General features: G+C 57.5%; 1 protein-coding gene across 1 annotated transcript; it reads left to right on the forward strand.

Moving 5' to 3' along the window:
- Positions 1 to 9,415: 9,415 nt before the first annotated feature.
- TNFRSF13C (TNF receptor superfamily member 13C) lies at positions 9,416 to 12,110 on the forward strand (the record flags this gene model as incomplete). Its single annotated transcript, XM_082498589.1, has 3 exons — positions 9,416 to 9,560; positions 10,030 to 10,266; positions 11,788 to 12,110. 3 exons carry the CDS (start codon positions 9,416 to 9,418, stop codon positions 12,108 to 12,110), a joined length of 705 nt encoding a protein of 234 aa, XP_082354715.1.
- Between the last annotated feature and the right edge of the window lie 1,582 nt (positions 12,111 to 13,692).

The following is a 13,692-nucleotide window of genomic DNA, read 5'->3' on the forward strand; positions in this document are numbered from 1 at the left end:
TGGAAGCTCTCCAGTCCCACCATGTGCCCACCCTGCGGTGACAGGGTGATGGTGCTGCAGCTGGGCCTGCTTTGCTCCTTCCCTGCTGGCTGTGTTGTCACAGCCCTCAGGTTGGCAAAACACGTTGGGTACTTACAGAGGGTCTGCAGTCCTTGAGGCACTATCGCTGTCTGCACTGGTCAGCTCAAAGCTCTCCTGAACCTCTGTGCTGGCTGCTCTCCTGGGTTTGACAGCAGTGTTGGCATTGCCCCAGTGTGAACATTCATTTCTCCCGCCCCCACCACCACTGCTACGTTTCCTTTTCTTGCTCTTCCAGAGATGACAGATGTGAAGCCAGGGTCGCATTTGACTCAGCTCGGTACGTAACAACCTGTGGCTCGTGCTGCAGCGGAGCACCTCTCTTCAAAGCAATGTGCCAGCATCAACTAATTAATCCTCATTCCCCTGTGAGACTGGGGGTTGACTCGGTGCCTCGTGCTGTTATGCCGAAGAGCAGAGGATCAAAGGCATTGGAGCTGGGGAAGCCCTGGGATAGCACAGTGTCCCTCTGTGCCTGCACACTGGGCACCTGTGAAGGCTCGGTCTTGCACGCTTTTCTCCAGGGCTCCTTTTTAACTATGCTGAGATGGGCTAAAAGGTCTGCTACCTTAGAGATGGGGCTGAAACTGCCTTCACCTTGTTCTGCAGGGAGTATTTTTACTACCTGGTGTTCCCTTTTGATCTTTTCCATCCTGTTGCTCCTTTGTTATAACCCGACTTGGCCATCCTGAGCAATTCTCCCTCCTGTTCTCACCTATAGGTCCTTCACGTCTCTCCAGCATCCCTGCCTGGCTCTGCTGAGCAGCGGGTGTGTGCATCTGCATGAAAGGCGGAGGCAGGGAGGTTTAGGCACCATGGAAATAGAGCTGTGGTGGTGCATGTCCCCCTCGGGCTTTGTGACCCCCAAGGAGTTGCACTCCAGGCCATGCTACTGTGGCATGGTGGCCCTGAAGAAGTGCAAATGAACCCCAACACCTGGCCTTGGGCTGCCCCAGCATCTATCATGCCGCCGTGTGTGAGCTGCTCCTGGAGAAGGGAAGAGGAGCTGCTTGTGTGCAGATGTTGCATAATACTGACCTAGTTCAAACACAAGTTTGAGGGCTGGGAAGTGTTTGCCCAACCCGCGGGGAAGAGAAAACCCCTCTGGGGTGAGGGCTGCTTCACCGCATCCTCTGCTCTGTGTTACGAAGGAGATAAAATGTGAAGTGTGTGCTTTCTCCAGAACCTGGCTCTTCTCTCTTGCTCAAGTTGCACGTGGAGCATCACCTGCGTGAGTCCCCTCTGCGTATGTGTGAGCCGTGGTTTGGCTGAGCTCGGCCACTGCATGGGACTAATACGTAGTGATGGTGTCCTATAAATTATATAGTCAGTATGTTCGCCATCTGCTCTGCGCTGAAAGCTGAGTGTGATTGAGACCTTCCCCCTTTCCCAAAGCTTGACTCTCTTGCCAAGCTTGAAATGTGTGCGGATCTCCTGTAAGTGGTTCTGATTGAATCAGGTAAACAGGGAATTTTTTAAGCAGGCTGCAATGTTCCTTGCACCCAAAGTGAGAGCTGAAGCATAGGCCAGCATCCTATTACCATGAGATGATGAGTAAAAAGCGAGTCTGATTTCATGCTAATTAGGTTCTAAAGGGAGTGAATCTTGATTGCAGTGGTCATATCAAAGAATCAAAATAGTAATGCAAAAAGCAAAGGAAACCCCAGAGTGATTCATATGAGTAGGGGAAATAAAGACAGTCATGGAGGAAGAAGGAGTTTGAGGGGAACTGAATTGCTCTGCTGCCCAAAAGCAGAGGGGATTTGAATCAGATTATCCTCATTAGATGTCTCTTTAAAGCATCATCAAGCTAAATGAATGGTCCGGGGGAGAGCTTGCAGGCATGGTGTCTGTGATTATCACCAGGGATTTACAGTCCTAGTTATCTAGCTTAGAGACAAGATTATTAGGGGGTATAAAGCTGTATCTGCCCTCAGCCTCTAATGTGCATTTTTAGGTTGGGTGATGGGAGATGCTGCGTTGCTGCACGGTCCTTTGGAAGCCTGCCTCCATCCTCCGGTGGTCCAGCCCTCTGCCGTGCTGTGGGTGCGGCATGGAGGGGTTAAGGCAAGTGTGATCCAGGGAGCTGTGCTGGCTCAGAGATGTTCCCTGGGGACGGGCAGGAAGCCTCCCCATGAGACTGTGGCAGAGGGCAGGACCTCCCCTATGGGTGCTCTCACTGGGATGGGAAATGGGAGGAGGGGTCTTGGGGGGGGGGGTGGGGGGGCGGGAAATTATGTCTGCCTGCCGCAGCAGTACCATTCACACCCCTCCAGCTTCTCCTTTCCTATGGCAGCCCGTACTGGTGCAACTCATCCCTCTTCCAGCCAGAGCCTTTAAGGCTCTGAAGGCTCAGAACTCAGCAGGGCTCTTACAGGGGGAGCCCCTGCGAGCTGTGGGGACGACCCTCTCTTTGAATGGGAATCAGTGGACTTTGCCCGCAGGTCCCTTGGAGGCTGGGGGTGAGCGTGGCACAGGGCTGCTGGCAGTACTCTCCACACCCCCCAGCTCTGCACCCGCAGCTGCCCATTGCCCTTCCTTTCTTCCCCTACCTCACCTGATGCATCGCTCCCCTGTTGCTTCTCCGGGCAGGAGATGGCTTAGCAGGATGGCTAAGGCATCACACCCAGATGCTGACCAGGAGAAGAGGGACGTGGGCCAAATCCTTCTGTCACTTTTCTCCTACATCACATCCTTAACGAGGCTATTGAAATTCATAATGTTAATCTGCATTTAAGCCGGCATTTTTATACGAGGCTGAGACCCAAAGGTCTGTGAGAAGCTGGGGAACGGTGTGGAGATACTGACAAGCACAGCAATGCCACTGCAGACTAATGAAACGCTGTCGGCACAGAGGTGCTTCAGCTGGAGAGGGAGGGGAGGGGAGGCTGTCAGCGGGAGCCTCGCAGCCGACAGCGTGGCAGTGACGAGCTCGCTGCCGGAGGCAGCCGGCCAGCGGCGGGGCCCGCTTCAGCTCAGTGGAAACGCGCTTCCTTGCTTCTCATCCTGGTTTGGGGCTGCACTCATGTCCAAACACGTGCCACTCGTTCCTCCTGCAGCACTGCAGTCCCTCTCAGTGCTCTGGGGCTCAAACCAGCTTGAGTTTGGCATCTGACCGGCCACGCAGCCTACAGTCAAAATCCCTGTATTCCTTTGGCTCAGCTGCTCACGGGGCATTGTTCGGCAGTGACAAACAGAATAGTCGGAGCTCGCCAGTGGTGGGGGTGAGGGAGGCTCGCCTTGCACCTACCGCCACTGCCTGTGCCTGGGGTGGTGGGAGGCTGCAGGGCAGCCACAAAAGCTATCTCAGGGACCCATTTCTGGAGCAGCGGTTAGTACTGGAACCCATGCAGCATCCTGTCCCTTACTCTTGCTTAGGCAGTGGTAATCTACAGGTGCCACAGGATTTTTTGGGGGTGTTTTGGAGTGTTCTGTTCCCCGTTTGAGCTGTGCTTTAAGTTATCCAGACGTGCCACTGGTTTTGAGCATCTCCGTTAGAATGGCTCCCATGGCCAGCGCTGAGGAGCGTGACTGCGGAGCAGCCATGCTGGGGCTGGGCTGCAGTGGTGGGGGGCTGTGGGGTGTTATTTGTGTGCAGGGAAGAAGGGTGGTCGGATCGCAGGCTGCAAATTGCAACAAATGAGCGCACTCAGGACAAACATTTCTTCTGTGTTAGAATCACTCACAAGGACCTTCCTATTTTCTCAGGTTTCCTTCTTGTTCAAATGTATTCACCAAACCAATCCTGCGCGTGAGCCAGAGCTGCAGCTCTCCCGCGTTGGTTCATTGTAACAAAGCGCTATGCAAAATCTAATTGAGGCTGCTCAGTTTAGTTTTGACTTCCAGGCTGCCCCAACTGGTTTCCTGTCCCTTGGTGCTGGGGCCAAAGGGTAAGGGCTCAAAGGGAGACAGCCCCTCATCTTCAGCAGGCTTTGATTTTTGCCTCTGGAGTTGTCGGCTGGAGACCTCCATGCCCTGAGAGTGCAGCAGTGGGGCGCCTTGCTGCAAGTGTCAGGGAGGTTTCTGTGCTCAGCCTGGCATCCCAGGCAGGTTTCTGCCCTGGCGTAGGCATGTCTGAACCAACTGAACCCACCTGCTTTGCAGGTTTGTAATGTGGCGGTGCATCCCCCTCAGCCATTTGTTTCCGTTTCGGTGCCAGACGCACTGCCTGGCCCTGCCAGAGCATGTGAATGTTCCCTAACCAGCCGCAGGCAAAGCTTGGGGGGCACTTGGCCTCCACTACCCACCCAAGGGGGTCACTGCAAGCTCCCACACATCTTTAGGGTGCGGATGGGGGCAGCATCCCAGCCACAGGCAGAGCGGGCAGCAGGATTTGCTCGTGGGGAAGTCCAAGCAGAAGAGCCGGGCTCAGCTACTGGTGTGTCGCTCATGATGGGCTTGTGAGAGCCCAGGCAGTGTCTGGGGGTGCAAGCCTCTCTAAGAGAGTCCCACCGCACTCTGCAGAGCAGCAAGAGCAGCCAGCACACCGGATGGAAACACGCCTCGCTCCTCCCCTCCTGCCTGCTCCTGGCAGGGGAGGTCAAGGGCTCAGCTCCCCCAAGGCAGGACCGGGAACGGGGGGGTTCCCCCATGTCCTCGGTGCTGCTGTGTCCCTCTTGGGCTCTCTGGAGCAGGGAGGGGGAATGGGTAGAGGGAGCTTGAGCCCAGGCAGTGCTGACCCACCACCCTCCCTCTGCAACCCTGGAGGGGTCTTCAAAGGGCACCCCACTGTAGAAGCCTAATTTGGGTGCTCAGTAGCACCCCTGGAGGGGTATAAGTCCCCTTGCAGAGGGAGCCAAGGAGACTTGCTCATTTTTCCTTAACTTAATGGACAAGCACAGCTACAGAGGCCTTTAAACCAGGAGAGGAGACAAACCATGTTCAGCAGAGCTGTTGCTGCTGGGCACACAAAACTCCCACACCAAACTCCCCATGCAGGTCATTGAGAAGTGCCACAAAAATCCTTGGTAAGAAGCAGAGCGCCTGTGGAGAGGTCCAGGTTTAGGGCATTGGTGAATCTCTTGAAGCCTTCATTTTCCCACCTTATTCCTAAAACCTTTCCAGGTTTTGTCCCTAAGCCCAGCTGGCTTTGAGAAAGCAGAGCAAAGGGTGCGCTGGGCTGTGTGGGGGCATCCTGGTGGATCCCAAGGAGGAGGTTTGTGTTGGAGCCCTGAGAAACCAGCTCCCAAGCTCCATAGTGGGACCTTTCAGGAGGGAGTGTAGGGGCAGAGGCGCAGGAATGGGGCTTAGGGGTGAGGTGCTGAATGTGCTGTGGGGGTTGGCTCCAGCTGAAGCCTTCCAGCGGCACCATCTGGATGTGGGGCAGACGTCAGGCTGTGCCGAGGTGTTCCCGGGGCGTTGGGTGCATCCTGTCAGATGCCTATCCCAAGGTAACTGGGTCTGTTTGATAAACACCTCGCGGCTTTTCTGATCGACAAGCCTTTGGGTTTCCGGTGTGCACAAGCACAAGGTGAACTTTCGGTGGATATTTTCTGCTACGGGTGGTTCTGCAAGCATATATGTGAGTCACTTCACCCACCCCTGACACCAGAGGAACTGCTCACACGAGTCCGGTTGCTCACGTGTGCACGACCACCCACAGGACACCGCCGTCCCTCCCCACTCCTGGGATCACCAATGCTGCCCTGTCTCTGGCTGGGCACTCCACAGGGATCCCAGCAGCTGAACTCAGCGAAAGCCAGTCCTCCCAGTGCACAGTTGGAGCAAACAGCACTGGAAAGTGAGCTCTCTGACTCCAGGATTAAGATATAATTTTTAAATAGCTCATTTGATATCTTTGCCGGTTTATTTGTTTAATAAAAGCACTTAGTTAGCCGGAGTCCCAGGCTCCTGAGGCTTTCATTTCTCTGCAGAGGAGATTAGAAAAGCGCATTTCCTTATCCAGTGAGTCATTTTTTCTGCTCTTTAATTATGCATTTGTGCTATTATCAAGCGTATTCAGCTCTTAGATGCAAACAGTTCAAACTACTCACCAAGCTTTAACTTTCGCTGCTCCAGAAACGATGAACAGCCGTTACGAAGGGCAGGGGAGGCAAAGATGGGGGAGATGAAGAGTGGGACGGCTGATGCCCAGAACCGACTGGGCAGCCTGGGCCATGCTGGTGAGCAGGCACATGCTGGTGAGCAGGCACACGCTGGGGAAGTCAGCGGGGATTTTCTCCATGAGTAAGTGTTATCATGTGTGAATTCAAACATTGTTTTCTTGGACCAGGAGGAAGAAGACGGGCCGGGAAGGGAGCGTGAAAGAGCTGCAGAGGGGGGTAAAAAGCGCTTAGAAAATGGGAGGGGGATTGGGTAAGATCAATCGCGATGATGAGGCTGCAACATCCTTCCACGCAACAGGACCTGGGAGCACTTCGTTTGCAGGAGGACATCACGGCTGCCATCCCCGGGCTCCTCGCTATGCATGTGCAGCTTCAGTTTTTCCCTCCAGGTACCGAAACAGGAGCCATCAGCTCCTGATCTCTACCATAAGCCTCTCTTTCTGTGTCAAAAGCAACATGTAGGTACCACAGTTTGGACTTTCCCTGGTGCATATATTTGAATGGAGGGGTCACAGAGTTAATCTGTAAGCGTGGTACAGCAGATGCTAGGACCCATTTCCCCCCACCCCGCGTTAAGCCAAGCAGGGAGGGGAGAGGGGCAGGGTGACAGTGCTCCGGGGGGGGACCCACGGGAATAGGGGCTGGGGGTTGCCGAGAGACAACTGACGCGAGGGAAGCCAGGGCTGGGGGTGGGGGGGGAGGGGCAGATTTCAGGGGAGAGGGTGAGAGCGATGATGGCAGCATCCCCCTTTGGGAAAAGGAGACCAGCAGGTGGAAACACCCCGGGGCAGGAGGAACAGTGAAGCCTTTGGAGCAGTGAGCTGTTTCAGGGTCGCGTGTCCTGACAGGGCACTGCCTGTTTTGTGGGGGTCCTCTGCCACCGTGTGTGGCACCAGCTCACAAAGCAAAACATTGTCTGCTCCCTAGTCCTTACCCTTACGCTTCTGTGAGCTGCCTGCCAAGGACAGCGAGCACTCCGGGTGCCCTCGAGTCCCTGGAGCTTGGATGTAGCCTGGGGCAAGCCTGAGCTTTTCTCCTGACCCCTCAGTCCTCCCTGCTGTGGCTTTCTGACCCCTCCTAAGATCATCCCAGTGCACCCAGTTGCTGGATGCGCGCTGCTCTTGCTCCCGGGCTTGCCCCACAGCCCCGCTCCTTGCCCGGGGCGCAGAGAGGCAAGGAGCCCAGTGGGGTGGGATACGGACACATGTTCTCCCCCAGCAGCTACCTGCACAGGGGTGACTGCAGCACATTCAGCACAAGCATGGAGGCAGAGGGTGCCGAGCTGGCCGTGCCACTCGTGGCTTCAGATTTTGGGGCCACGCTGAGAGAGAGGGAAGTGCTTGGCATGTCCCTGCTCATGTGGGGATTTTTACTTTTACTAAGACGGAGGGGGAATTACTGAGTCACAGGCACAGGAATGGCACCCGGGCTCTTGCAGCTCCTCGGAGGAGCCCACAGCCCCCCTGGGCTTGGCACAGCCATCCCTGCCAGTACAGTGCGGGGTGCTCCCCGGCGGCTAGGCACGCGTGCGAGGGGCGAGGGAGCAAGTGGCTGGGCACGCTGGCTGGAAAGGGAAGTGAAATCGCGGCAGGCGTGGAACCGGCAGGCAGCGACCGGTTTTGGTCGGGACTTTCACTCGCCCGGAGCCCAGCGGCACCCAGCGGGGAGGGCTGAGGTGGTGCTGGAGCTGCTTTGGCACTGCCCAGGTGTAAAGCCATCCTCTGGGGATGCTGCGAGCAGGGTGGGAGACACGGCCGGGGGGCTGTGAGGGCCCCACCATAGGGCAGCTCCTGCCCTGCAGGGCATGGGTGCTGGAGAGCCATGCTTGGGCTGCAAACCCGTGTGAGGAGCTGGTGCCTGCATCCCACCCAGGACTTCAGGGGATGAGGTGCAGAGGCTGTGGGCTCAGCTTGCCCAAAAGCCATTGGAGAGGGGCAGGCGCATCCAGGGACCAAGTCCTCTGGCTTGTCTCAGAGGAGCTTAGTTGCTCAGTGGGGACACCGGCTACTCTGTCGCTTAAGCCAAACTGTCCTTTGGCTTTTCTCCTCCTCCCCTCCCAGCCTCAGTCCAGCACAGAAGTGGCAGAGACCTTGCTAGAAAGAGCTGGGAGGCCATAGCTGCTGCAAGCACAAGACTCCAGCAGTAAAGCCCTGTTAGGGCTCATCTGGCCAGGGCAGGTCTCCTGTGCTGCTTCCTTCAGGTGAGAGCAAGCTGGCAACTGTGGCTGGTCCCTTTCTTTCCTACGGGGTGAAGGAAAACAGGATGTCACTTTTGTTTGTCAGGGACAGAGAGGAGCCACCTGCAGCACTGAAATCCATCGCTTATCCACTTCAGATCTCAAGCATCGGGCTTTGATGTATGGGGACTGGTCGCAGAATGTTTCTCCTGCTCACAATCAGGAACAACTAAAACCATTAAGAGTTTATTTGGTCCCTTCCAAGTGTATGGGGACTGGACGTGCTTGGTGTGACCTGCTTTGTCCATGCCCAGGGATAGTTACTGAGCAGAACACATCTGAACCCCAGAGAATGAGACATGGTGCCAAGGAGCTGGGAGGGTCCTTGTCACGGATCTAGGTCTGGGATGGAGAGGATGGAGAGAGCAAGGTGATGGAGAGCACCGTCATTAGTAGGGATGGAGAACACAAACCTGTTGGTCGGCCTGTGCAGCAATCACTAACCGGCTGTGTCCTGGGAGCAGTGGGAGCTTTTAAAAGGGAAAAACCTCGGTGCCCTTGCACTCCTTTCTCCTCTGGCCCTTTTCTGCATTTTCCACCCAAGCCAGATCTGTGGTCCTGGGACATGGTGTTGTAAAGATCTGGGCACAGGAAAGTATCCTGTCGGCACTGGAGGATGCTGACGGTGCTTTTCACCAGCTGGCGAGGGAGGGTGTGGGCTGGGAGATGTGTCTGGGCTGGGGGCGACATATGGGTGGGCTGGGGAAGGGTGAGGGCCGAGGAGGTGACAGTATTGGGCTGGGGCACCATGCCACTAGGCATGGGGTACTGTGTGGCTGGGGGATGCCAGGGCTTGTGTGGATTTTGGAAGCGTACTTTGGAGGAGAGGGGTAGTTTGAGGGCGCATTGCACGGGCAGGCAGGGGTAGGGCTTGAGTGCTCGCTCTCCTCCTCCCTGGTGAAGATCCGCCCCAGGGCAAGCACAGCGATCGCGAGCCCCAGGGGAGACAACGCAGCTTGACAGACTGTATCTCCCTCTGCCACAGGCCCCGAGGCGCTGCGATTTCACACTCGGGCGGCCCCTTCGCTGCTGCGCCATGCGGGAGCCAGGCTCTCGCTCCCACTCTGCCATGTCGTCCTCAGGAAAAACCGCCGCTTCCTCCTCCTGCCTCTCTTCCCAGTGCTTCGACCCCCTGACCAGGTCCTGTGTCCAGTGCTCCGACTTGTTCAAGGAGAACGCAAGTAAGGGGACAAGGGCGGCCATGGACCAAGCTCCCCTGGGCTTGGTGGTGGTGGGCCAAGGGGGTTGGGGGCACACCGGGGGTGGGCAGGTGGAGGGGACCTTTTCCTGCGGATGATGATGGAGGTGGCGATGGAGAATGGAGCGCTGCCTTCACCTGGAGGAGTAGGACAGAAGAGGGCAGCCAGTTCCAGTGAAGGGAATGCGGTGCGGGGAGAAGAGGGATGATCCAGCCTGGTGTGGGGGTCACAGCCTGCCCCAGGGGTGACCATGGGGAAGAGTAGGATGCCCTCATCTCCCACCAGCCAGGAACAGCAGTGGGTGGGGCAAGGATCCCGGTCAGGCTTGGGGACGGTTTGTTGTGGGCGGTAGGTGAGCATCGATGAAGAGCCACTCTCCTTCCCTGCCATTGCAGCCCTGAGGCCGGCCGGCTGGATGGGAAACGCTGCTGCCCTCCTTCCCTCACCCCAGCTCTCCCCCTCCTGACGCTGCTGGTGTTTCACCCCACAGCAGAGCCCGCCGGCATGGCGCCCACCTCTGCCCTGGCACCCACCGTCCCATCAGTGGACCTGCCCAGCACTCTCCTGATCTTCGGGGTTCCAGCGGTGGTGGGGCTCATCCTGGCTCTGGCTGCCCTCTGGGGCTTCCTGGCCTGCAAGGTGGGCAAGCAGAGGAGGAAGAGGAAGGCGGCGGACGAGGAGGCTGAAGGTAGGGGACCTCTTGCTCTCTCTGTCACAGCATCCCAAGGCTCTCAGGGCAGGTGGGATTGCTTGCCACCAGCTCCCCCAAGGCACATCCTTGTTGAGACTGTCTCCTCCACCTCGACATGGGCTCCATGGGCACCCTGGGGCATTTTGGGGCAGCTGAGGTGTCCTGTGGCCCCTGGGAACCCACACCTGCACCCGGCTTCCAGCAGGACCCTGCTGAACTGTCCCTCCTTTTGCCAGGTGTCCCTGTGCCTTCGCTTGCTTAAAGCACCCGCTGGCGCCGTCCCCTCTCCATGGCGGACACAGACAGAGCACCAGAAAGTTGCCTGTCCCTTTCACCCAGCAGCTGGAGAGACATAGATGGAGCAGGGGCTGCAGGGATGGCAGTGGACAAATGGTGGTCCCGTGTTGACTGCTCAGCCTGGCACTGCCATTTGGGATGCCCGGTGCCCTCCAATGTGTGCCCCAAAGACCCCAACGGTGTCAGAGCCAGCCCTGTCGGCAGGATGCTGGGGCACCGCATGGGGTCATCCCCAAAGGCATCAAAAATAGAGCTGGGGGGTGAGGGACATGGGTATTTCCAGGGGGGTGAGGCCATGGTGCCCTGTGGTGGCTCATCTTGTTGGGGCGTCAGCCGGGGGCTGGGCAGCCACTTCATCCCCCGGGGACCCCTGCCCTGGCACTGACTCAACCCTGGCCACTCTTCTCAGAAATCATCTTGTCTGGCTTCACCCTTCCCCATCCCCAGGCAGGGGGTATGGCTCCCTGGGGGATGCTGGCACCCGCCACCACCCCACCGCCCAGGTGGGTGCCCTCAGGGGTGGTGGGGCCGGGGGCAGCTGGTCCTCGCACCCCTGCGTGCCCGCACACCACTGGCAGTGCCAGCCGGGTGACTCAGGCTAGGGGGGGACATTACCTGGGGCCTTTCCGCTAAACCAAGTGCAGCTGTGACAGCCCATGACACACACGCCTGGGAAAAATACCAAGAACAAAAGAGGATGGAGAAATCCAGTGGCAAGAGAGGTCCGGCCACGATGGAGGGCGTTGGAGGCACCCCTCAGCAACTCTCCTGTGGCATGCCCTGGTCCCTGTCCCCACTATACCCCTGGGCTGCACCCCAGCATGCCCACCACTGTGGCACTGGATGCGTGGAAAGTCACAGGAGGCTTGGGGCCGGCGGCACGCGCCTGTGTTCAAAGCGTGTAAACAAGTCTATTTTTAAGTGGGAGGCGGTTGGGGAGGGCACGCCGCCGAGGGCCGGGCTGCTCTGCCGCTGGCAGGGTTTAGCGAGAGGGCTTGAAGTGCAAGGGCAAGTTTCTGCCTCTCCCTGTTGTTTTTTAGGGGGGGGGAAAACCCCATCAGTTGTAAGCAGGAGAGGTGCGGTGGGGACCTTGCAGGCTCCTCTTGCTCCAGCTCGATCTTTGCCCCCCTCCGTGTGTCCCCAGGGACAGGACCCTCTCCCTGGGACCTACCTGGCCCCACTTTGTGAGCCCCATAACCCCCTTTTCTTGCCCTCTCACAGCAAACATGGATGCCGCCAGCCCCCTGCCCAGCCCAGGCTGCCAGGACCCTGCTGTGCCAGATGGAGATGCCATCCTGGACCCAGCTCCATGCCCGCATCATAATGGAGGCCTGAAGATGCCAGGGCTGCCTGGAAAAGCCGGTGCAAAGCGGAGGCCATGCTGCCGGGGTGATGCCGATGGTGACATCGTCCTGCTCTCTACTGTGTACCCCCGGCATGAGGAGTGCAACCACAGCTTCCCACTGCCCGCCACTGAGCTGGGGGCCACAGCCCTGGTCACCACCAAAACCACCCAGAACTGCGCCAGCGAGGAGAGAGCCTGAGGACAGAGGGAATGGGGCTGGAGCGCTTTGGCTGCTCCCTGTGGACACCCAGAGCCCATCCCCGGGGTCAGGCAAAGCCTTGCATAGACTTGAGCTGGCTGAGGATCAGGTTTTGCCTCAAGCAAGATCAGCCTTCTAGGATCACTGCTCTTTTCCGCTTTCCTGTTTGCACTGAGTCCCAAGTTGGACTTGTAAGTGCTGGTGGAAGCTGAAGTGGATCACACCATGTTACACCAAACTGCCGACAGCTGCCGCAGCTGTGCCATTGGGATGAGGCAGAGGAGATGCGGCCGGTGAGGACGGAGCATGGCAGGGGCTGCTGTGCCATTTGTGAGACTGCAGTTGTGCTAGGGCGGGTCTGCTGCTGGATGGGCAATTCCTGGGGACACGGGGCTGGAATAGCAGAAAGAAGGAGCGAAAAGGAAGATGGAGAGGGAAGCAGAGAGTTACATTAGGATCAAGTCCCACACTGCTGTCATTAGCTCAATTTTTGCTACTGACCTCAATAAAAGGAGGCTCGGGGCCATATGGAGCAAGGCGCATCCAGCATCTGCTCCATTCCCAGTCCTGCCCCCTCCTCTTCTGCATGCTGTAATATCCAGGTCTCTCCTCCCTCTGGGCGCTCTCACGTGGTGGCAGGCATCCACCGACAGTCATGGGAATCCCCTCCACAGGCGGGTACCCAGGGGATGGGGAACAAGTCCGTCTTCCCAAGCAGGGTACAAGTGAGGGTAGAGGGAGGAAAAAAAAAATCTGTCTATGCTCTGACCTACAATCACTGAAGTCAGGGAGGACCAGGGGCAGGCAAAGGAGATTGCTGGTCTAGAGATGCTCCATGAGCTTGTCATTGCGGCCTCAGACAACCGTCACTTCAGCTCACAGTGGCTGCAGAAACACCTCGTGTCACTCGGGATGACAGGGCTCCCGGTGATGGATGTTTCCATGCCATGCAAAACCAGGCAGGGAGTGATGCGAGCGTAGGCAGGATGACTTAATTTATGTGAGTGTCTTCAAGGCTTTGCCTGTGTACCAGAGCTGGCCGGAGGTGCTGGTGCAAGGCATTTCTCTGTACATGGTCTTGCTCACCTACCTGCAAGTGGCTTTACTGCACAGGAAGGGATCTGCTTCGGAAACAAACTCAGTGTGGGACTGCTGTTCCTGAGTAATTACAGCAGCTGATCCCCCTGGCTGAACAAAGCCTGGCCAATGACTTGGGTGAGAAACACTGCTGGCCCCAGAGGAGGTGGTTAGGCAATGAGATGTGCCTTGGGGGGAAGGGTGGGTATTTGCATGAAGTGCCATCTTGGTGATGGCCCAGGTGACCTCTTCATTTGGCCAGGTGGCCTCCTCACCCGGGAAGCTTCGGGACTGAGCAGAGGTGGCCTAGCAAAGTGTGGGAGCGCTGCTGCCAAGCGCCAATGGGCCACCAAGGGCCACAGCTCATGGGAGGGTCACCCAGTGGCACTGTGAGGAGGGTACGTCCCTCTGATGAGAGGAAGGTGACCCTCCACCCAAGCCTGAGTTCTCTTCTGGCCTGCAGGACCAGATACTGCTGTTGAAAAATGACCCTCCTTCTCCCCTG

This window comes from Vanellus vanellus (genome assembly GCF_965231255.1).
Source record: "Vanellus vanellus genome assembly, chromosome: 1".
NCBI classification, from domain to species: domain Eukaryota; kingdom Metazoa; phylum Chordata; class Aves; order Charadriiformes; family Charadriidae; genus Vanellus; species Vanellus vanellus.